Source organism: Haliotis rubra, unplaced genomic scaffold, assembly GCF_003918875.1.
Source record: "Haliotis rubra isolate DU_JTF1 unplaced genomic scaffold, ASM391887v1 Scf799, whole genome shotgun sequence".
Lineage (NCBI taxonomy): Eukaryota > Metazoa > Mollusca > Gastropoda > Lepetellida > Haliotidae > Haliotis > Haliotis rubra.
In genome coordinates, this window is record NW_025767522.1 from 248,210 (window position 1) to 273,191 (window position 24,982).

The 24,982-nt window shown below is 42.2% G+C and overlaps 1 protein-coding gene across 1 annotated transcript; it reads right to left on the reverse strand.

The window, feature by feature from the left end:
* Positions 1-525: 525 nt before the first annotated feature.
* On the reverse strand, positions 526-24,466 carry LOC124261358 (toll-like receptor 4). The gene is made up of 3 exons (XM_046695658.1): positions 24,388-24,466; positions 2,357-3,255; positions 526-1,078 (listed from the first exon to the last, which is right to left on the reverse strand). The coding sequence occupies exons 1-3, from the start codon at positions 24,400-24,402 to the stop codon at positions 526-528; spliced, it is 1,467 nt and encodes a 488-aa protein (XP_046551614.1). The 5' UTR covers positions 24,403-24,466.
* Between the last annotated feature and the right edge of the window lie 516 nt (positions 24,467-24,982).

Below are 24,982 nucleotides of genomic sequence, written 5' to 3' on the forward strand. Positions count from 1 at the left end.
AAAACCCCTTGTCATACCCTGTGTTGTGGACGAAATAATGGTGAGTACGTACAACATTTATTTGATATGAAATGATATCCGTAACCTTCCAATGTCTAAAACTCTTCTTGGAAGACACTTTAGAGTCATTAAGATGTACAGTTCAACTGCATTCCGGTACAGCTACCAAGGGATTGAAATTCAAAGTATGCCACACCACCTTTGTTGTATGCAAGCGTGATACGATAGAGGAGAAACAAAACGGTAACGAAAAGTATAGACGATTGAAAACATAGACGCGACATAAAGCACGCATGGTACACGTTAGATATATCAGTTCTTATGAAAAAGATAACTTGGAGCGGGGAGACAATCCAGAAGCAGGAGAAACCAAGCATAACAATAAAACACAAAAAAGCATTCAATGAACACGATCATAATATATTTAACAAAGATTCACCAATGCATAAAGTATGAAATTAGAAACGTTCAAGGAAAGTTCAGTTATGAATGACATGTAACATGCTCCCATATCTAGACAAAAAACTAGGCAGTCTGTACAGCACGTTGAAGACTTTCCCAGAACACCTCCTGACCTTCCCGATCATCCGTGTACTCCAAGTAGGAGTCTTGACGCATTAATTCTACAATGTTAGGGGGCAGATTCTTCACGGGGATCTTCTCCAGGATTACCACCAGCAGTGTGTTCCGTCCAGTGTAGATACTCTCCATCTTAGCCATCTCCACTTCGTACTTACACCAGTAGCTCTTCAGGAAGTTCCTTGACAGAATTATCACTGTCCTCCTGCTTGATCTGATGGCGTGCAGGATGTTTGCAGCAATAGCTTCCCCCACAAGAAAGTCTCGATGGTGGATACAGAGTCGAAGTTCATGCTGTCCTTCCAATATCCGCCTCATGTCCTCCACAACAAATCCTCGGTCCTCGTCAGCATAGGAGATGAAAGCATCAAACTCAAACTGAGGTCCACCATCTTCTTCCTCCTCCGCAGCCAGATAACCCCGGTGTTTTATTCGTACCAGATAGTAAAGATACCTCAATTTCCATCTAAACCTGTACCCTATTCCTGTTATGGACAAGCTTAGAACAAGCATCACAAGGCAGAAGACACCGATAGATAAACCTAAGTAGGAGGTACACTTTTTGTCAAGGTCAAAAACGATCTGATGGATGTCTTTCAAGAATAGTTGTCTGTTGCTGTCATCCACGCAGATCATGTTATCAAGACCAGGTAATTTAAAAGAATTTTCTTTCATCCATTTCAGTGAGTTCAATGTCAAGCAATTGCACTTGAGAGGGTTGTCATTAAAGTGAAGCTGAAAATCACGTCTAACCATGCATCTGACTTGATGGCGCAAAAGAGATGGAATTTCATCAAAAGCGTTTCTTGATAAATTGATGCTTGTCATATTGAAATTGATTATTTCGATATTCCAGGACATCATATAATTAGAACCTAATTTTAAGAATTCAAGCCGACTGCTATTTTTGAAGATCAGCTTTGGAAGTGAATTTATTCTATTATTTGATAAGTCGAGATATTCCAGCAAAGGCATTTCACTAAATGTGTCATTCGTGAGAATATATCCAAGATAATTGGAACTGATATCCAGATACTTCAAGGATGGAAAGTATGAAAAAACTCCTTCAGCAAGGTGTTCGCAGAAATTGTTAGAAGCATGTACTTTTTCTAGGTGTATTAAACCTATGATGGGACCCGTCCACAAGGTAAAATAATTAAACGATAAATCTATCTCCCGAATTTTGTTTTCACCAATTTGGAAGCGCTTGACTTCATAGGCCATATTTGAATGACTTACATTAATAAATGTAACATTTGGAGGCACATAAATTGTAACATTTCCCCTGATAGGTTTGTTATAGCTATCCAGTTGAAGGAGGTGACGTGAATGAAGGCTTGTAGTGTCAAAGAACGATATTGGTGGTTGATCTTGATGCGACGCATCTACCCACTCCAAATCTGTCAACACAGACAATTCCATCAAGTAAAGCCCAAACAAAAGGTGATTCTCTTTGATAGATATTTTTTTGAGAGACGTTGGTAGGTTAATCATTATATTTTTATCAATCATTTCTATTCTGTTTCCTTCAATGTGCAATTCTTCTAATTGGGTATTCTTTAGATATTTGACATCTTCAACTGTCAACAGTGTACCACGCCCCGTCATTCGGCCTATTCTATTTACGCTTAGTGTTCTCAGAGACGAATTCTGCAGTCCATACGTAGCTTGTCCCATTTTGGTAATTCCCAGATATCTGTTATGTGACACAAGGAGGGATGTAAGATTCTTTAACACTTCAAAAGATGATATTTCAATGTCAATCAACAGACAGTACGAAACATCTAGAGTCTGTAAGTGAGGCACATCCTCAAATGTGTCATTCCTCAAGTAACGTGTGTAACATGTCCTTAACCCTCCCCCTAGTGATAATGACTGGAGCTGCTTCAATGTGAATCCCTTTCCAAAGTATAATTCTTTCGGTCCATCAATGCGCAGATCCTGTAAGGAGATTAAGGATTTGAATGCACAGCCCGGGTAAGCATCTCGTCCAAAGTGGTTTCCAGAATGCATATGGTAAATGTATTTCTCAATGAAACTAGAATTTAAGCTGTCTGTCAATGGTCGGCTTTCCGCTGTTCGGTTTAAGCTTTCGTCATAAGGACGAGATTCAACATTTTGGTTAATGTAGAGTACTTTAAGTTTGGCCTGATGTTTGAATAACCCGTCTCGATAGACCTTTGCTGGAGATAAATGATTGTGAGTGAGATCCAAAACTTCAAGTTTTCTTAGCTCTTGAAACGCGCCAAGTTCAATATCATTGAGACCATTGGAAGACACATTCAATCTGGTAAGATGTGCATAACTGAGAGATCCATTTTCCAAGCAACCTATGTAGTTTCCTGAAAGATTGAGATCAGTTATGTTGGATAGTAGATGTGATGGGACTTTGTCAAGTCGCCTTTTCCGACAATCAGCTATTACTCTCTCTCCATGGAAATGACATTTGCACGGCACACACTGATCTTGATTCACATGTTGATGTGCATCATCACTTGTATCTTGATCTGCATTTTTGCGTGTATCTTGACTTGCACTATTACGTACATCCGGACGTTCATCGTTACTTGCATTATCAGTTGCAACGTAGCTAGCATCTGGACTAGCAGCTTGCATTGATGTGATAACATTCTTAGACACTCGGAGTTCCAAAAGTAGCACCAGCACCAGAAGGTTCTGAAAGTAGCAAACACAAACATTATTCGCAGATAAAGACGTCAAGGAGAATGTTATGGAAAAAAAACGTAGAATGTTTCAGAACAATATTTTCCCTCAGATTTGCAGTATGTGCTAAAAGCTCTAACTGGACCATGTTCAGGAATTCCAAAGCGAAAGCGCAGGCATTCTTTTGCACGTGTTGTTGACGGGTGGGATGTAGCACGATGGTAAGGCCACCCCAGTTGTTAAATTAACTAACAGAGTCTATAAGTTTACAAATCAACATAAAAGTATCTCCACGGCAGTGCAAAATGAATGGTAGTACAAGTTCAGTAGTAATATTCATGTAATATACTCTTCAAAAAATAAAGAAACTTGACATGCTGTTTTGAAGTTTACTTACTGCATACATATAACTGATTCAAACATGACATCATTGCTCAATTACAGTAAAATCATCACTTTACAAATTTCCAAAACATTATTATCCAGGAAGTGTTTGGTAAACCTACAGAGGGCTATTAAAGCCACTTGGTAAGCGTAAAATTTCAGTCTCTGGTGTGACCACCATGAACATCAATGGCAGCTTGGCAACGGTGACCCATAGAAGAAAGGAGATGCCGAATGCTGTCGTGAGGAATTTTTTGATACTCTTACTGAAGTGCTGTGGGCAGTTCTTGTAGCATCTGAGGTGGCGGAATACGCTGGCGCAAGCGTCGATCAAGAGTATCCCATAGGTGTTCAATGGGGGACAAATCGGGTGATCGAGAAGGCGAACTGGAGCTGAACATTGTTTTGCTGGAGGAAGTCCTGTCAAAACACGCGCAACGTGAGGTCGAGCATCAACCGTTGATGTTGATGAAGGGAACGACGTGACGTTGATCTGGTCTTCTGGCAAAAAGTCTGGCTTTCCATAGCCAATTGCGCAATGTCTGGTCGGAGATTCGGCGCTGTCCAGGGATTTGGATTGTTGTGGATGATGCTGCCGTGGCATTTAAATGAAGATGTCTCAACCGGATGTAGCGATCCTGGGCGGCGGTTTTAACTCTAGGTCGACCTGACCTGGGTCTGTCATTAACACTCCCAGTATTGTTGTATCGGGTCCATAGGTTTGAGATGGTCTCTCTGGCCATGCAACCTCATGCTGCGATGCCCGTCCTTGTAAACGGCCGACGGGGTTGTGGCGTTGAGCTTCTTGTGTTTTTTTCCATTCTCTTGTCGTCTATGGTGGCTTAAAGCAATGCATGTTGAGTACCATTGATGTGGCTGTTTAAAGCCTACAGTCATAGACTTCAGCTCAGGTTGATACACAATTTCATGATGCAAGTGCATTACATGTAGGGTGCGTTTTAGCTATGTAAGACATTAGAACTGATATTTGTATCTCCTTTGTATTTAAACATAACTCGACAGCTTCTTTTTACCGACTAAAGCAGGACAGTATGCGTTACCAGCATCATTCATTGCGGGTTACCGACATCCAGACTTTGAGTTACCGACATCCTTGCCCGATTTTAAAAATGCTTATTCTTCAACACATAGAGATTAATAAGCAAATTCAGTACATTTAATGTATTTCCACCATCAAAGCTTATCAGTGTGCTGAATAATGTTGATTGTATACAGGTGGAAGGCTGCTAATTCGAGGGGAATAATCGCCAAGCGATCTTACCTGCCGCCATGTTGGGATGCATCACCTTAGGTACAGTGAGTTTGTGCCAAATATTTTTCCTAAAATTCTAAATTTTCCTAGGTCAAGTTTCTTTTTTTGAAGAGAATATAAGAGCAGTGATTATATCAATAAAGACAGTGACGATAATATTCACTTCTCAGAAACCGTATATCCAAGTACTGGCAAACAAGGATAAGTTGGACCAGTGCAGAGATCGCGTTTACGAGAAGTATGGGGAGCACGTCAATGAGCAAACCCATTTGGTTTGTGAAAGGTAGAGCAGATGTAGGCTAGGGCATGACGATGAAATTGATTTTAGCTGCACCCGCCTTGCTCATAACACTCTCACGTTGTTGTAGCCAGTCTCGCTACACTAGATCGCAGACAACATGGGGTTTTCTTCGCTAACAATAGTAAGCGCCAGTGGACAGCACTCATAGATGCTAATACGGGTCAATTGTCAGGTCGGTGCTCAACTTATCCTTGTTTGCCACGTAGAAAGGCTTAAGCTGAGTTGACTGGGTATATGGTGATCACAAAAAATGCTGATCTCTCTTTTATTTTGATGTAATGTGAAAGGCATTTCAACTCTCAACTCAACCCACAACTCTAAATATAGCACGAGACTAAATATAGCACACCACTGCCCTCACTGAATATCACATACAATGTATTACACCTGGACATGGTTACACTATATATGTCACTGTAAGCTATCAGTATCAAATTTATCTTTGGGGTGCGACCGTTAAGATTTATAAATCTTCAAATCGTTATGGCACAGGGTCTTGTATTGCTGAAAATAAATATAGGTTATGAAGCGAGTGTGTTTTTGGATGGTTAATATCCTGCATTAGGAATAATCATTGTATTTAGCGAGCCTTGGCGAGCTAATACATACTGTCTATTCCTAATGCAGGATATTAACCATCCCAAAACACACGAGTGTGATAACGTATTTATCATACAATGTCATTTTTGCTTTATAATTTAAAAAAATGCGATTTCAAATGCCACAAATCATGAAATTAAACTTCGTGGAATGTCTATGACGTCACAAATATGTGCGGAGTAATACGTTACGTCACAAGCCCGGTGACATAATTTTCTCCTGATCACTCAGCGGTCATCTAGTTCCCAGTAAGCTTTGATGCTGAAGCACGTATTGTTGTCAACAAATCTTAGCTTACGTTTGAAAAATAACAACAAATTCGCGTGGAACTTCAGAAACCTTCAAATAACCTTTTGAACAACAAAATACGCTTTAATGTTAGCGTGGCATTGTGCACCTGGATTCCTATGCCGTTCTCTCGCTAACACTGACAGTCGGTCGGGGAACTGATGTTAGTATATTCGTAAGCCTATGAATTTCCATCTATCAAAACCAGGCATGGATTTTCTGGGATCAAAGCACTGACAGTACCGTAACCACGGCCGTTAATCCGGACACGACCGCCGCCCCTTGACGCCATGTTTGTTAACACTGTGAAAGTAGTCCCTGAAATTTGCATATGACCTCTCTAATTTGCATCGATTTCCGTATATGACCCCGACAGATACCGAAAATATCCGTTGGCTTTATCCTGCCGAGAACACAATCCATTGTATGATAATACAAAATACAGATATTTTATTTTTAACCAATCAGAGAGCAGTTTGTCGTTGGTGCGAGCAGATTGAAAGTGAAGGACAAACATGGCGGACTCGATCGCTCGAAACTGCTATTTTTCTTATAAAGTCGTGTGTGACAGGTAAAATCAATAACTTATTTCATATGAGAGGTTACAATACGAAAGCGGAATATCTAGCGATTACGGTAAGTTACGTTTTATCTCCGATTGCGTGTTTTCAATTGAAATACTTAGCATTTCTTCGTGAATTCCGGCTGTGTATTCCAGAGTTTCCCACCCAGAATTCGCCCAGAAACGAGAGTGGTATGTTTGTCAACTTTGTGTGCGTTACATCCCTTTCCTTCTTTTATATGTAGATGGCTATCAGTTAAAGAGTGTTGGACCTAGGACGTATTATTTTAAGCAATACAAGCCCCTGTGCTGTATGATATACAGGTCCGGGATTAAGATGGTGATCAACACCACAGAGAAGTAAAAGTGAAAAGACAATTGACAGACAGGGATTATAGAGGCAAAAAAAGGTCGATATATTAAATGTTTTTTAGAAATTAATTTTAGTGCAATATTTTGAACGAATTATTTTGAAAGAGTACTCGCTGACATTTACGTAAGAACTATCAGCCATCTGTGTTTTGGACAGGTCGCGGTTGTGAATCATTAGTATTTTGACAGACAGACAAAATGACAATTTATTTCAAGTATTCAAGGCCATGGCCCATATTACAAAACAAGTTTAACAAGTGTATTTATCCTGGTCTTGTTACAGGTATCTTGTCACCAGCCGAAACCAAAAGATGCTCTCGTAAAATAACAATAGAGATGCTAACTATCAAATAATATTTCAGCATAAATACTGAAGATCTAATATTAATTTGCTGTATTTCTTATCCTAAAGACTTTATACAAAAAAGTAGTATACACAACAGGCGTACGAAATCACTTCCAACAAAAGACTCTGTAAAGCTTTATTTCATAAATAAAGCTTTTGTCAGGCCTGTATCTCTCTCCGCTAGTGCGCATACCACTTTTGAATCCCCAGCCAACTTTCTGGTCACTATGACCGCGAATCGGCACTTTCCTTGTCACTCGGTTATGTCATTTATATAATGTTGATATGGGTTTATATTAAATTTCGACTTTTGAAATCCTCATCGTGTGTAACTTAACTTTTATCTCGCTATGTTTTGTGTGCATGGGGTATTATATTATTAGAATTCAAAATCGCTTGTTATATTATAAGAAGGAGTGTAACGAACTGCTCGAACAAATGTTGGTGTCGCCGGATGATAAGAGCGATGACAAGAGAGATAAACTGGTGGCACTGGCTGTCGGACGCAAAGCCAAACAATACTTTTGCGGCGACCACACTCCCGATAAAAATCAGAAAATGCCTCCCGATGAGATCGATAAGGTGTATGCAAGGTACGAAACCCGGCTCGGGGCCGAGATGACAAAAACTATAGGGTCAACCATGATGCAGATCTACACCGGTTTAGCGTCGTACTTCCTTCCCATTCCCCTGGAACGTCGACTTTACCTGTGGGAAGATCTCGAGAAAGATCCGTTCATTGAACACGCTTTGAGCGCCGTCAGCTGTGTGTTGTACCACAAATACGGTATGTTTTTAGCTCTGGTGACGGCGGCGATCATCACAGCAAAGCATTGCCAATTTAAAGAGGGAAAAATAATAATAATAGTATACAAGATGGAAACTGCCCACCAAGAAATGACTCCGACTCCAACACAGGAGCGGGGGGGTGGGGGGTGGGAATACTGACACAAGTCACAAAGAAGAAGAACCCTAAAAGAGTCGCTGCCGGTAGAAAAGGTGGTTTAGCTGAGCACCACAAAAAAAATTATACTCTGTGGATTGCAGGCGCAGGTGCTGCTGCCGTGACAACATTATTTATGTCATATAATAAACCACAACCAGCACCAAAACCCACACCGCAACCACAATTAGAGGTCAACCCCCATATTATGTTATAATTAAAAATATATTTTATGTTATATACATAATGTCTGAAGGAAAAACATTCGTTAACGAAGCATACCACGCAACCGTGGTTGCCGGTCTAGCCGTAGCATACGCTCGGTTGACCAAGATGGTCCTCGAACAACCGACTATCAAGCTCGACTTCGACCTGCAGGATATGGGCATGCTCATCATGAATTTAGGGATGGCGATGGCCACCAAGGACGTCCTCGTAAAACAAGAAATCATACCGGAAAATATTTTAAAGTAAAATAAATATATACAGAATGGCTACGATCGCTATGATGGTCGGCGGGGCTTTAGTCAAAGCCCTGGCATTTTCCGGGAGTAATTACCTGTTCTCGAAATTTCGGGAGTCGAACGCGGCCGAGGTAGAAGCAGAACGAAAACGGCACGATATAGCCGTGGAGAAATTACAAGCTAAGCAAACCGAGTACGCTAAAAAACGCATGAAGAGACACGATTTCATTAATGATCAAATCGAGCGTGAAAACCATGATGTTCGAACGTTCAAGAACATTGATGATGCGCGAAAGAATATTACCTGCTAACTGGTAAACAGCTTGAACCTCTCGATGAACCCACACTCTCCCAGTATTACGCCTTCCCCGGAACAAAAAAAACGATAACTGGCCTTCGTCGAACTGGGTCAAGCAGCGACCGTGTTAATTGCGAAACAATTAGACTAGGTACTCATATGAGTATATCAAAGATGAGACCCGCTCCGTATCGTTGTCAATACGTTCTTATGGGGACAACCGAGACTTGTGGTAGGAAATGCAGGACCGAGGGGTACTGTTGTTTTCACATGAGGAGTCTAAGAAATGGTTTCGTGAACTACACGTGCTCTGTGTGTGGTATTGGAGTGAAATGCCATTACTGTTTATGTAGAGCCCACGGGGCGAACGTGGTCCGAAACCAACTGATTTACGACAAGAAAAAAGATTATTTAAACGAACGTAAGCGCCTCCTCAGAATGAAAATTTAAAAAGGCTTAATTTTTTGCCTGGCAGATAAGGCTGACGTAGTTACCTCCCTTACACAATGGTGGCACAATTAGAAATTGGCTTGCACCTAGGTATAACAATGACTACTATTCAATTCATTCGAATTCCACCCTCGAAATCTTTTGGCCTGAGAAGCTGGTTGATATTTCCAGGTAAACGCAGTATGGACGACATCAGACCTCTGATCATTGGCAAACTCGAAGAGGAAATAAACGAAATGGGGCATATCAACTTTCAAATGACGGTTGTTACTACAAAGCTGGACGTCTTCAGAGAACAATTCTTGACTGAATCAGCCAATATATCCCCAACGATCTGGAAATAATAAAACGGGAAAGCTATCCTGAGCCCAGAATCGATACGGTTATTCTGAATATAGCACTGGGCAGGGGACTAGATTCGTGATGAAAAAATATGTGAGCTTCATCTTTTTACTCAGTACCGAACACCCAATTAGAGATTGACTTTGCAATTAAGTATAACAATGGCTACTGTCCGAGAGCTTAAACGGATTGCACGAGAGCGAGGTGTAGTCGGTTACTCCCGATTAAGGAAACATCAGCTGTTAAGATTACTCAACATACAATCCCTGCCCACTATGAAACAACTCAAACTCCAAGCAAAAGAGCTCGGTCTGAAGGGTTATTCCCGACTGAGGAAAGCCGGGCTAGTCGAACTATTGCACGACCCCGTACAACCTGCTCCCACGGCGAAACAACTCAAACTCCAAGCTAAAGAGCTGGGGCTGGTAGGTTATTCCCGTATGAGGAAACCCGAGCTCGGTGAACTGTTGCATCAGCACAGAGTCGTCGATGTACAGTTCCTGTGCACTGAACACGCTATAGGTAACTATCTGAGAGGCTGGCGGATGAATGTAGACAAAAACATAGACATTGACGATGCCAAACTTCTGATCGCTGACAAAGTCAAAGAGGAATTGAACGACCTGGGAAGCCTCAAATTTCAAATTACGGTGAAAATGTCGCTTGATAAACAGCAGACGGATGGTGCTGTTGAAAACGTTCAGCGTTACTTCAGGGGCAAACAAGACGTGTCCATCGACACCTCGTTGCAAACAATACGAGAATACCTGGAATGCTTCACGCACAGGGGTTCCGGGTGGACCTTGGACAAAATCGATAAACTCTATCTAGACATAGCTAACTACATGCCGTTCAAAGGCGGATCGTACCTAGACTTGCCCCCCTACTACAAGAAAAAACAAGCCATGGTCAACATCAAAAACAGAGGTAATAATTGTTTGAGGTTAGCGATCAGATCCGCATTGTTTCCAGCTGACGTCAATTCGAACAGACCTTCGAGCTACCCCGAAGACGACGGACTCAACTGGGACGGTATAGACGAACCCACGCCCATATCTCAGATCACCAAAATCGAAAAACACAACCACATAGCCATCAACGTCTTTAGACACGAAGGCAACAAAACGATCGTGCACAGGATCAGCCCAGTGACCGAGGGCCACGTGATCAATATATTCATGATCCAGTGAGGTGACAAGTACCACTACGCGTGGATAAAACACTTCAGCAGGCTGTTGTACGACCAATCAAAATTTCTAATGTGTTTGCAACAGGAAGAAAAAATCATCAGGAAAAAATTGTACACCGTCATTCCCATGCGCATGACTCAAGCCGACCGGCGACCTCACGATAGCAGTCACGTATGCCACATGTGCAAGGAACCGCTGAACGGCGATTCGGTGAGAGATCACTGTCACATCACTGGCGAGTACAGAGGCGCAGCCCACAGCACGTGCAACCTCAAACTCAAAATCAATCCCCAAACCATCCAAATCCCCGTCGTGTTTCACAATTTGAGAGGGTACGACTCTCATTTGATCATGTAGGCCATCACTAAGGTCGACGGCAACCTGACGTGCATCCCCAACAACATGGAAAAATACATCTCCTTCTTCCTGAACGGCCTGAGGTTCATAGACTCAGTTCAGTTCCTACTGTCGTCTCTCGATAGTTTGGTCAAGGCCAACGACCCGAATGACTTCCACATCACCAATCGATAGACCGACGCAGAGACTCGGCCCCTGCTGATGAGGAAGAGCGTTTACCCCTATGAATACATGCTGGGCCAAGTTCAACGAGACACGACTACCCCCCATCAAGGAATTTTACAGCAACTTGACCGACTCGGCCATCACCCAGGACGATTACTCGCACACGATTAACGTATGGAATAAACTCGGCTGTAAGAATCTGTGTGATTACCACGACCTGTACTTGAAAACAGATGTACTCCTGTTGACCGACGTGTTCGAGATATTCAGAAAAACGTGCTGGAAACAGTACGACCTAGACCCACGTGGTACTTCTCCTCCCCTGGTCTCTCTTGGGATGCCTTGTTGAAAAAGACTGGTGTGAAACTCAAACTATTGACGGATTACGACATGCACCTGTTCATTGAAAAAGGCTTGCGAGGTGGGATTTCCATGGCTTCCAAATGCTACGCGAAAGCCAACAACAAGTACGTGAAGTATAATCCGAATCAACCCACCACCCATATCCTCTATCTCGACGCCAACAACCTGTACGGCTGAGCCATGAGCCAGTATCTACCCACCGGGGATTCAAGTTGACATCCGAGATTGATGTCATGAGCATCGTGTCAGATTCGAAAAAAGGCTACATACTCAAAGTGGACTTGGAATATCCCGTGGAATTTCACAAATCACACAACAGCTATCCACTCGCTCCCGAACGATTGATGGTTAACCCAGATTGGATGTCCTACTACCAACGAAACTTGCTGGGGAAAAATAAACCGGCTAACATCAAAAAACTCGTACCCAACTTGATGAACAAGAAAAAATATATCATTCACTATCGCAACCTGCAACTGTAACTGTCGCTGGGAATGAAACTCACGAAAATTCAAAGGGTTCTCAAGTTTGACCAGCAACGATCTGGTGGCCCTGCACATGAAGAAAAGCCACATCAAATACAAACGGCCTGTTTACGTGGGGATGAGCATCCTCGACTTATCCAAACACCTGATGTACGACTTTTACTACAACAAACTGAAGAAACAGTACGGCGAACAGTGTGAAGTGCTGTACACGGACACGGACTCCCTGCTGATGGAGATTTGAACTATTGACGTGTACGAGGACATGAAGAAACACATCGATTTGTACGACACCAGCGACTACCCCAAGGATCACCCGATGCATGACACTATCAATAAAAAAGTGCTCGGCAAGATGAAGGACGAATGTCTTGGAACACCGATTGCGGAATACATCGGCTTGAGACCCAAAATGTATTCCATCTTGAAAGCAGACGATAATGAAATCAGAAAAGCGAAAGGCGTGAAAAAATATGTGGTGAAAAAACAAATCAAACACGCCACATTCAAGGAAGCCCTGTTCAAGACTCGCACTTTCAAACATCAAATGAATACGCTGAGTAGCGACGGACACAGGATATACGGACTGACAATAAACAAAACGTCCCTGTCGCCGATGGACACGATCGCCATCGACGGAATCAACACATACGCGTACGGACATGAAAAACTGAACTAAAAAATAAACGTATATAATATAACGTCATGACATCCAAAAAGATTTTGGCCGAGCGCTTATTCGGGCATCAGTACGCACAGGAAATAAGTCTAAATAAACCCAACACTGAATGGGTCGTGCGGCTACCTCAAGTTGTGTCGGCTATCAATCACGAAATCACTCATCTCACCGATAAAAAAACAGCCACCGCTATTAAATTGAAATCAGTGAATGCTGAATCAGCTGCACCGTCGCGTGGGAAAGAGAAACAAATACCCGCCCGGGCTCTCGTGAGGTTCGTATATCAGCGGGAGAACATGAAGGAGACACTCGGAAACGAGCCACTATAGCTCAGTGCGGATCGCGAGGTAGATCAATAAACTGCCTGCACGAATCTTCCATTGTCTATATGAAGTTGCGCGACCATAATCACGTACAAATATAATTTTAATTTGCCTGTGGTTTGAGCCTTCTTGGTGATCTGGATGGTGATGCCCTCGCTGCCATTGTCGATGCGTCAGGCCCAGGGTCTTCGGCAATGTTGACTTCCGGTGGGTGTCATGGTAGCTTTTTCATCTCGTCCCATTGCTGGTATGCCCTCATGCCTTGGCTGAACAGTTGGTTGGGCATGCCCTTGATGGTCACTTCCACTTTTGTGATTTCGGGGGTGAAAATCTTTTCGCTGTCTCTTTCGAATGGTACATGTTCCTCCACTGGAATGATCAAGATGCCTTTCATCGATCGCGCCAGCACGTTCAAGTTGATGTTCCACAACGTGTCACTCTTGTCCCGTACTATCGTTCTATGTCGCAGTATGCGATCGTACAGGATGGACAGCTTCCCTGAGTACTGGTTTCGAATCTGCCAGGCCAGCTCCGGACTCGTGACCATGTCGAACTCCAGCGAGATGTTGTCGATGGCGTAACTGGCCTCATCGCCGTTCAGCGTACGCACGACTTTACTGTAGTCATTAAACGTGAGCTCATATTCCAGCCGATCGCCCAGCGCGGCCTCGTAAAACGGTGCATGTCCCATGAGCAACTTGAAGTCGTGCGGCACGCAAAACCGGTTCCCGTACGCTTCGGCGATGGCTTTTTCACCAGCCGGGATCTTGTCGAGCTCGTCTTGTGTGAAGCCGTACCCCACGCGCAACCGGGTTGATTTACAGTTCTGTGAACAGATGCCTTGGTACACATCGTTATCGCGTTCGCCCTTGCTTTTCCAGAGATCCATGTAACAGTAAAACACGTCGCTGTCGTCTGTACTCAACACCTCGTTGCCGCTGATTTTGATGGTGGTTTTCTTGACGATGGCATGACCAATGTTCGCACGAGCTCACGTTTGTCATCGGAAGTCAACGCGATGTTAAACGCCAGTCGAAAGGTGCCGAGGGACGATAAGGTCATTCTCGCCCATGTTGGGGAATCGAACCAACAGCGTTTGCTTTTGATCTACCTTGCTCGGATTATTGGTGATGGTCACCGACTGACGCACGGCTTTGACTCCCGAGAGGCTCTCTTAATCTTCGGAAAGGATCTAACTTTCTCTCGTATGACATTGTTATATACATGAAATATATGAGTTTAATATAATTAATATAATGGACATTCCGATGGATGATTTGGGTGGTGTGCTCGATGATGGGGATTACTTTGAAGACACCTCATTCATGGGCGACACCGAGGCTAGATAAAAATTACTTCGAACCGTTGGGACGAGACTATTCAACGTTCAAAATTGACAACAAAGGGACGCTGCGATTGAAAGCTCATCCAAGTATTGATCTCATGAGCAAAGACACGAGAAAACTGCTTGCCTTGTCCATGCTAGCCAGTCGTCATGGTGGGCAACTGATCCGCGGTGAATTAAACATGTGAGATTACAGCGGTGCACGACCCAAACAACTTCCATCAAAAGTAGTTCGTGATCTGCAAAACGTCAGCAATGCCAGAGATGCCAAAGAAACATCGGACAGCATCGAAAAAACTGTTGAGCACGTACTGGAACGAGACTTTGCTGGGGTTTTGAATTTCCTGTTCGAGAACTACGAGGGCTAGACAAGGCCTTTCGAACCGTTCATGGAGAACTCGTGAACAATATGGGGAAACTGAACGAAATCGATGAGCACATCGCTCGCGAGAAAATAAAACTCAGTCAGGTCCAAAACGAGTCTCTGAAAACCATCATCGAAAAACGGTCGCGCGACTTACAAGACAAGAGACGGACTCGATTGGAATCCGCTTCCTCGAATCGAGAACGACTCCGATCTCAGATCAGCCGTTGCGAGAAACCATCGATTGAGTCCTGAACGAAGACACCACATTGGCCGACAGAATCCGAATTTTGTTCCGAGAGCAAGGGATCACCATCGCCAGCGTTCTTACGGCATTGGGCTTCATCATATCAACCCTGGTCCTAGCGTTGACTGGTGGCAGTGGCATACCAACACCAACACCATCATCAAGCGGGGGTGTCAGAGACTGGGTAAGAAAACTCGGGGAAGCCCTGGCTAAACTCGCCAGTAAAGCCGCCGAAGTTCTTCCGGGAATCTTGGGTCGCATCGTCTCGTGGCTACTGAGTACGCTGTCGAAAACTGTCACGTGGCTCGGTCAAAACCTGTGGGCATTCATCATCACCGTGGCCGGGCTGGTGTATGTGACCGCTAAGGAATTTTTAACCAAATGAGGCAAAGCCCAACCGCAATCCCGCCAACCACTAGCGCTGTTTTACGATCGAGGTGTTCTTTACTTTCAGACACCTTGCTTGGTGGAAGGGGCTGTGGGGTTGCAGGTCGAAACCTTGGCTCCGGGGATGACGCCACTATACCCGTTTCACTGGTAATCACCGTGGGTGTGACGTTTAAGACGTTGATACCCGGGTTGATATCCAACTTTTGATCGGTTGTGGCAATGACTATTTCGTTGTTGTAACCCACCACTTTATGGATTCTCAGTTGCATGTCGCTCGGGGCCATGTACAGTCCCACTCCGAACACGTAGTCGAATTTCGACTGGGCGTATTCCAACACGTTTTGGTAGCATTGGATAGAACTCGGTAGGTCAACTGGAGCATTGATAGCATCCTCAATGTTTGACACAAACTGTTTCTGTGCGTCGTAAGCCGTCCCTTTACCCACGATGTCAGAACACGTTTGCGCCTGAGCGCCGAGCACTGCCCACACGTACGTTCGAATCGAGTCATTCAAGCCTCTCGACGTGTCCAGCATGAACATTTTCCAATCGTCCATGGAGTCTTTGGGCTGCTCCACTTTCTGGACGGTGAAAGCAACACCACCTTTAAAGTTCATACGATCATCTCGCCATTCATTACTCGACAAAGCAAAGTCCTGACGTAGTAAATCTCGTTTCAGTAAATCATCACTTACTTCTTTCATGGATCGCACCCCATCATATAGAATACCCAACCCGTGGTTCGGACCCGGGCAAATGCCAATCCGTCGAATTCGTTGCAAATTCTTTCATATGCCCATCGATCGTACGGGTTGTTTACCACATCCCATGCTTTGTCCTGTGGAAGCGGAGCGCTGATTTCTTTGAGGATATGCCTGATCTGGTAGTACACGTGAAACGTGAACACAGCCTGACTCAGCGGGCCACGCTGAGTGTCGCTCAATGTCACACCGCACCCCCGTTGTAGCGCACCACACGGCAAAATTAAATTGATTCTGCCAGAACTGCATCGGGTTGTTAAACCAAGCATGTACCGTCTTAACGCTCGTCACCGAAAATCTGTAATTTTTAAACACATCGACAAATGGTGCTCTGAAATGCAACCCATCTGCAACCACGATCTTCATGTGTGTGAAATTGGAAGTATCGCTTTTAGAATAAAACACTCCCGGTTTGTACATGTTGAATTGTTATATAATGTATAATATTTACTTCCAATATGTACGTGACGCTTCCGGGAATAACAAGCGGTGAGACCGTTCAACTGCTGCACAAGATCGATAACACGAGTCAGCTCGAAGTCGCACTCTGCGACATCACCTACTACCCGCGATGGACCAACATCAACGGCAAAAACAACAGGCTGTTTGTCAACATTGTCCGCAACCAAATAACGGACGGCTACTACAGTGTGTGCTCTCTCAACGAAGAAATCTTCAAGCCCGTGGGAGCCGAACTCAAAATGAACGACTCGAACGGCACGACTTGAGACTCAGTAAGCTGTTGACTAAAACGCTCGGGTTTACTTCGAATGACATTCCACCAAAAACCACCGTGACCGGCACGAAATTACCTGATCTCGTCTGTACCGTGAACTGTGCATTCATCTCTATCAGCTGAGCACGACGGACAACGTTCAAGGTGAACACCCTTCCACGCTGTTGAGAGCCGACAGAACCGAATCGTTTTCGTCACGGCAGTACAAGAAATTAACCCGAGGCATCATCTCGGAATTAAAAGTATCTGTTTTAGGTATAAAACATAATCCTGTGAATGTAGGATACCTCAGCGTGACGCTGCACATACGATAATGACTAGTGCCCAAGATCCTGGAATGCGTTTGAAAAAATGTGTTAATATAGCAGTCTCCACACTCGTAATAGAAATCTTTCTCGGAGAGGTTCGTGATGGTTCAGAACGACAACTTTTATCTGGGTTGACAATACACTGGGAAAGGAAACACAATTACCAACGTTGCCGTATCGTCATAGAATGGGGACCGGAACCCTCACTGATATCACCACCCTTAGTAAACCTCTATGGGGTTCGTGTAGACCAAAATTTACCAATTATAGTCTCACATATTTACGTGTACAATAATCTAAACCTTATAAGCCTCAAATACATTAATAAGAAATTAACAAAAAAACAATTAAAAAATATCTTATAAAATATATTATACACACAGGATAGGGCTGTACCTAGTCGTAGAAGAAGTAGCAAAAACAATGGAAAAACGTAGATGGGTTTCGGTTGAGGCAGTTATGCGACGTAAAACGCCAACTAGAACAAGTGCGTCGTTAAGTAAGAAATACCATAAGGCTTTCAATTTCGTGGATGGGGCTGATACCACCCTTATGGGAACCAGCATGGGATTAGGAGCAGTAGGTGTCGGTTTGTTGACCACCATCATAGCCGCACCCATAGTGCTGGGCATTGAAATAACAGCTTAGGTATCAGGGTTGGTGGGGTTGGTGTTTAAGTTTGCATCCCGCAGATTACATCGTAAAGCATTGAAACACGACGAAATCAGAATTCTGGCCGAAGTAAAGTTAAACACAATAGACGACCATATTTCCACCGCACACACTGACAATAAAATCTCAGAGGAAGAATTTCGTTTGGTCCTCTCTGAACTCGCAAAATATCACAGAATGAAACAAGAGATTCGGTCCAAGTCTCGTAAAAGCACTGCCATCTGTGAAGACGAGAAAAAAAAGTACATAGAACAAGGGATACAACAAGCCCAACAAGCTTTCATTACGAAAACCAAAAAAATCATAGGAGATTCACATTAAATTGTTTCGCTGAGATCAACATTGTATAGTTTATTGATGCGAAAATTTATTGCTACACTTACCTCCCTGTCGAGTGATCACAATAGTGCACGTGACCAGGAAAGTGCCGATTCGCGGTCATAGTGACCAGGAACTTGGCTGGGGATTCAAAAGTGGTATGCACACTAGTGGAGAGGGATAAGGGACTGACAAGTCCCTTTATTTATAAAATAAAACTTTACAGAGTCTTTCGTTGGAAGTGATCTCGTACCCCTGTTGTGTATACTACTCAAAAACCTTGCCAAATTTAATATTACATTTTTATCAGTACTTGACATAATTCTAACAAAATTGTCCATAGAAGGGCTATTTCTTATACTATTATGAAGACATTCTCTTCTTTGGGCTTCATAGCGCTGACAGATAATCAAGACATGAAATTCCTCTTCTACAAAAACATTGTTTACTATGACAATATATGCAAATCTTTCACAAGCAATTAAATCGCAATGCCTTCCTGTTTTAATTGCTAGCCTGACATTATTACACCAGAATTTAATTCTTAAATGTTGTGGAATGTCAATTGAAAGATAAGACTGAACATGTAATATTGGTTTAAATTGACAATAGGTTTCACACTTGCTCAACTGTGAAGTAATACAGTGCCATTCCTGGTTCAAGGAGTCACATAATCGCTGTTTAAAAATACATATAAACATGTTCACATTGCCAATATCTTGACCTATCCACAAAATTCCGAAACCGTATTGAAATTAAATATTTGTCACATGAGAGTCCCAAATAGTTCTACCAACATCGCCAAGGTATTTACGCATTAAGTAAACGATTGTAATCTACATGAATTATTCTACACTTTTATTAGTTTTAACATATAGTTGTACTGAAGTGGTACTCTACCACATTCACCAAGTGCCATAACATCACATGTGTTCTTATGTAACCTTAATATTCTCTTGCAGAAGCTAGTGTGTACTCTTTCAATGGTTTTACAATACCGTGTACCCTAAACATCAGCTCCGTATGAAATAATTCGAACAATCATTGTATCAAATATCTTGAAGGCATCAGTACAAGAGACAAAACCATGCTTTCTTTGATAATTTTATAATGACATCAGTGCCTTGTTAGCCTGGGCGGCTAAACAGCTTTGTGCCTTTGACCATGACAAAGTTGGTGTGAAAACAACCCCAAGATACCTATAATTATTAACAACATCAATTTTCTGACCTTTAAAGTACCATTTCTCGTAACCTTTTAGAGGACCACCTACATAATACAATTATCTTAGTTTTCTGTATATTTTAATCTTCATACCAGTTGCTTCACAAAACTGTTCTAAAACATTTATTTTCTTGTAGATTGATAACAGAATCAGATACCCCTGTTACACCATCCGCAAAGAATAATGCTACAATATTTGGATGTTTTTGTGAAACAAATATACCATTACCTCCTTTCTCTTCGAGCATTACAGACAATTAGTTATACAAATAACAAATAGAAGAGGACTCATAATATAACCCTGACGGGTTCCAATATTACACTTAAAGTACTCTGTTAATCCTCCATCTGTTCTTACACATCAAGATAATGATGAGTACATAGAGGCAATATATCAATAGATTTACCTCGTACACCTATATTGTATAAACTTTGAAGCAAAACATTGTGGTTTACACAATCAAACGCTTTACTTAAATCTATAGATATACAATGAAATCTGCCTTTTTTTCTTGGATATGTACTTCTGAATCATTGCTTGTATAGAAAATACCTGATCGATAGTGGAATAACCAGGTCTAAAACCTGCCTGGAGTTCAGAGATAACATGGTTCTCATCACACCATACAGGAAGCCTCTTGTTCAGGATAGCGGCTAAAGCTTTACTTAAAGTATCAATTAATGAAATTCCTCTATAATTTCTTATGTCATTCTTATTAACCCCCGGCCCAGCCCCATGCGTCCCAAGGAGGGACACCACACCCATATCCACGAGCCCCACGCATCCCAAGGCGGGATAGGTCTGCCGACATGCCAGCAGGCGAAGGCGACCTTCAAAGCACCTAACTCAACAAAAACAACAACTACATATTACCTGATTTATCTAGTGGGCAAATTATACTTTACCCACGCAGTGGAAAATATTTCATCATGAAAACGTTTATTATATATGTTAGTCAATACTTTAAAAATTCACTTTGTATACCATATTCACCTGGGCCCCGTTCCTCAAAGCGATCGTAGCGCTACGACAGTGGTAACTCCCATACTTTAACATAGACTTACGACTGTCGTAGCGCTACGATCGCCTTGAGGAACGGGGCCCTGGGCATTTTCCCATTTTTAAGTTTGCCAAGCTCTGCTTTACTTCGTTTTCTGTGATACGTACATTTAAATTACAAGTTGAAGCATTTACATCCTCACAAGATGGCATGAAATGAAAATAAGAGGTTTTCTGAGAATTACAACTATCATTCTCATGACTGACTGACTGACTGAGTTTGGTTTTACGCCGCTTTTAGCAATATTCCAGCAACATCACGGCGGGGGACACCAGAAATGCATTCTCATGAGAAACATATAACAAATTATTAAATATCTAAACCAATTATCTATAGTGATATTTTTGGGCAAGGAAATATTAATCCTATCTCTCTTTAGCACTTCCAAAAACCTTTTGGGGTCACATCTGGCATTTACAAGTAGCATTCTCTGTTGACTCTGAAAAACTTTTCTCTTAACACAAAATAACCTCTTAAATTTATTTCTTAATTGTCTATACAGATCGAAGTTTAGGCCACACTGCCGATAATAGTTCAATGCTGCATATTTTCTATGTTTATAATACTCCAGTTCTTCGTCCCACCAAGGTGGTTGAGTGACATCTTTACTTGTGACTTGACGTTATGGATAGTTTTTCTTCATGACACTAGCAGCTGACTGATATAAACAAGTAATATCTTCTATGCACTTGAAAATATTATCTTTGGCTGAAGCATGTAAGCAATCACAAGATTGAAGAAATAGTTCTTGAAACTTAGTTTAAAATACTGTTGCAAGGTCATTGTTGCAAACATATTTCACCCAAGACTCACAATTAGAGTGATAAGATACATTTGACTTATCAACACTAACTAAGTGATTAGCTTCTAATATTCTATCAAATTTCCAAGAAAGTGTACAAGACAACGGGAAATTTGAGGAATCATCACGAGATAATATTCTAAAATCAATAAAGTATGGGAATGAATCTGTTGAGGCCAACACATAATCAACTACACTGAAACCATTGTGAGTAACACAAGTAATGTTGCCCATAAATTCAATGCATGGACATCAAATACACAGCATAAGTTAGCTAACTTCACACCATAGGTATTATAATGGTTATTGTCACGATTATTTCTAGGCATATCAAAGCTATCTGATGGGTAATCATCCCAGTCCTGACCCATGATATGTGAAAGATCATCACTTGGTATATAGTCCAAGAAGTCTCTCATTCTGGTGTTGAAGTCACCGGCTAACATATTATGATGGTTGTCGTACAACTATTTGACAAGTTTCATATAACTGACGAGTCGTGAAATAAGGATTTTGTATTATATGAACGCTCATCCAGTGCTTCCTAGAGGGAACATCCAGCTAGGGTCCATGCAGGAAGTATATGTACCGTAAGTCCCCATGGTCCCTAGTATGGTGATCTACCTTCAGTCGTTGGCAATGCATAGCCTGTTTTTACCTTGTATTGTCATCTATTGTTAAACTGTTTAAGATTTAATTACTAGTTGTAAATTCGAATCTGTGATAATCTAGTTAGTTTACTGTCCTTCGTTGACAGGTTTTACAATTTACCATTATTTACTATGTATAAAATTAATTGTTCTCGTCACGATATGGCTGCAATACTGCCGATGTGACGATACATTTTAACTCACTCACTCACTCACTCCTAGTGGGAACTGCTAGGTAATGCGTGGAAGTTGTGGCGTTGTAGAAACTCCTGACAACCGGTGAAACACGTAGCCTGGCGTTGCCAAGGTTGGGCAGTCCACCGTTGATGTTCAAGTGTGGAATGACGTGGTGTTGCGGGATCTGATGCCTGTCAGTGCACCTGTTACATGCACAAGAGCCGTCCTACTAGCACGATGCATTCCTGCCGACAGCATTACATTGTCACGTCATCACCAAAACGACCGACTTGATGTACCCAATTTGGAGCACAACGTTCCGCGCATCGTCTATAGACACGTAGCAGTAGAAAAGGAGAATTAAACAGTCATCAGCCAAGTCCAAATTCCTTCTTCGTCTGAAATTCTGCTTAAATTTGCGACACTGTGCTTGTGGCTATTGTGGTTCGAATTCAAAAAATCGCCGAACCGGATGCATCGATTTTTGATCGACAGCGGTTACTCATGGACGACCTGACCATGGCCTGTCATTAATAGAGATTATCACTTTAAGTAGCGCTGCATTGTGCCCATAAAGCAGAGATCGTATGTATGGGTGAGTGAGTATGGTTTTACGCCGCTGTAAGCAATATCCTAGCGATATCACGGCGAGGACACAAGAAATGGGCTTCACACATTGTACCATTGTGGGGAAAACAAATCGAATAAAATACGGGTCTTCGGCGTGACGCGAGAACGCTTTAACCGCTTGGCTACCCCTCCATCCAACACGCCAAAGTGCCTTGCATTACTGCGTTGAACCAAGTCAATCAAGTCCTTGTTTTACAGGCAGGAATTACAATTAACGTGTACAATGTTCTCGCAGACCAAACGGGAAATAGGTATCAACGTTAGGTACACGTTTTCAGTTAGAAAATACCCACTAATGTAATGGGGTTTTGATACATTCGTCGAATACATTGCATCTGAGACTATTGTTATATCAGGAATAATATGTTAAAATATCTTGTTAAGTAACTTGCAGCATTTAGTATACATTTCAAACCGAAATGGCCGTACTTTTGGAACAAATGATTGCTATTACCGGATATTTTTAACGTAAGGAACCATTTTGTCAGTCACCGTTGAAATTTCCTGCGAGCTTGTTATTCAAATCGAAAAAAGTAATGGTCAGGCTTCTTTAGATTTTGCTTCCATCACGTCAAAATATGGCACGTAGCGTTCCCTTTCAACAGCAGTAATTTGAACGTGGTTGCACTATTTCAACAATACCTGTCTAGATCCTTTATGTAGATGACACTGGTGATACTGCTAAACATATAAGCAATGATCAATATCTTAGAGCAGTCAAACGATACAACTAAATAGAGTCTAGATGACCCACATGCACACACACACACACACACACACGCACGCACGCACGCACACACACACACACTTGGGGAATATTTCGTGTGTCATTGACAGGTTTCGTCGTCCTTTCCTTCTGGAAAATTCCAATATTTTCTGTACACGTTTGGAAGCGTTCACGGAAACATATTATCGAATCCATACATGGGTAAAATACATGTATGTGAGGTGTGTTTATCTGGTGTTCCTGTCGTGATATGTGGCGAATGTTGCTAAAAACAGCGTCTGGCTCAGAAAATGAATACCACACATCTCAGTAACATAATTCACAATGGAAAACGAAACATGGGTTCCACCAATAATGTATCTGTGGAGACATGATCCTCTGATCAAGTCCCAGGTTCGCCCTTAATTTTCAGAACCATGGCCATGCTAAACCAAAGTGCTAAGCTTTCATAGCCTGCTCTCGTGAAGACACATCGTGATGTAACTGAAATATTACTTTAAATGACATCAAACTAAACTATTTCTTACTATCTAACTCCATTACTCACCCGTGCGAGCTCCATGTCCGAATCTAGCCGAGCTCTATTCAGCGTTCGGCATCCTTATATATCATAAGGAAAACTGCTTATCTAACCAATGGGTGACGTGCCCACACCGTAGCTGTAGAGCTGATTCAGTACATACTTCCCTGTCTCATGTCAAAGGGTGAAGTGCACCCAAATATTCAATTAGGGCGAATCTGGGATGCAACTCCACGACCACCGGATAATGCGGTACAGTAGTAGTGATTATAAAATAAATAATGATGATGCTAATATAAACTACCGAGCAAAAGAAAGTTATCACTTTTAAAGTAATTGTATAACAAACAAAAGCGCTGGTATAGGTGTGAACTCAAGCAGAAAACATTCGCTAAAACGCAACATGGTCCCGATAACACCGCATCTGTCTTCGTTCGAATCGTGCATATTCATAAAGCGTAAAAAACGTAATTGTAGGACATTGGTCGATAAATACCGATGTTGGAAAAATTATACTCAGCGGAATCAGCGATTGTTGAAGTAAATATGAGTTTAGAATGATTTGGCAAGGTTTGATTGCCTCTACTTTTATGAAATGAAGCATTGTTATGCGGTCCATTTT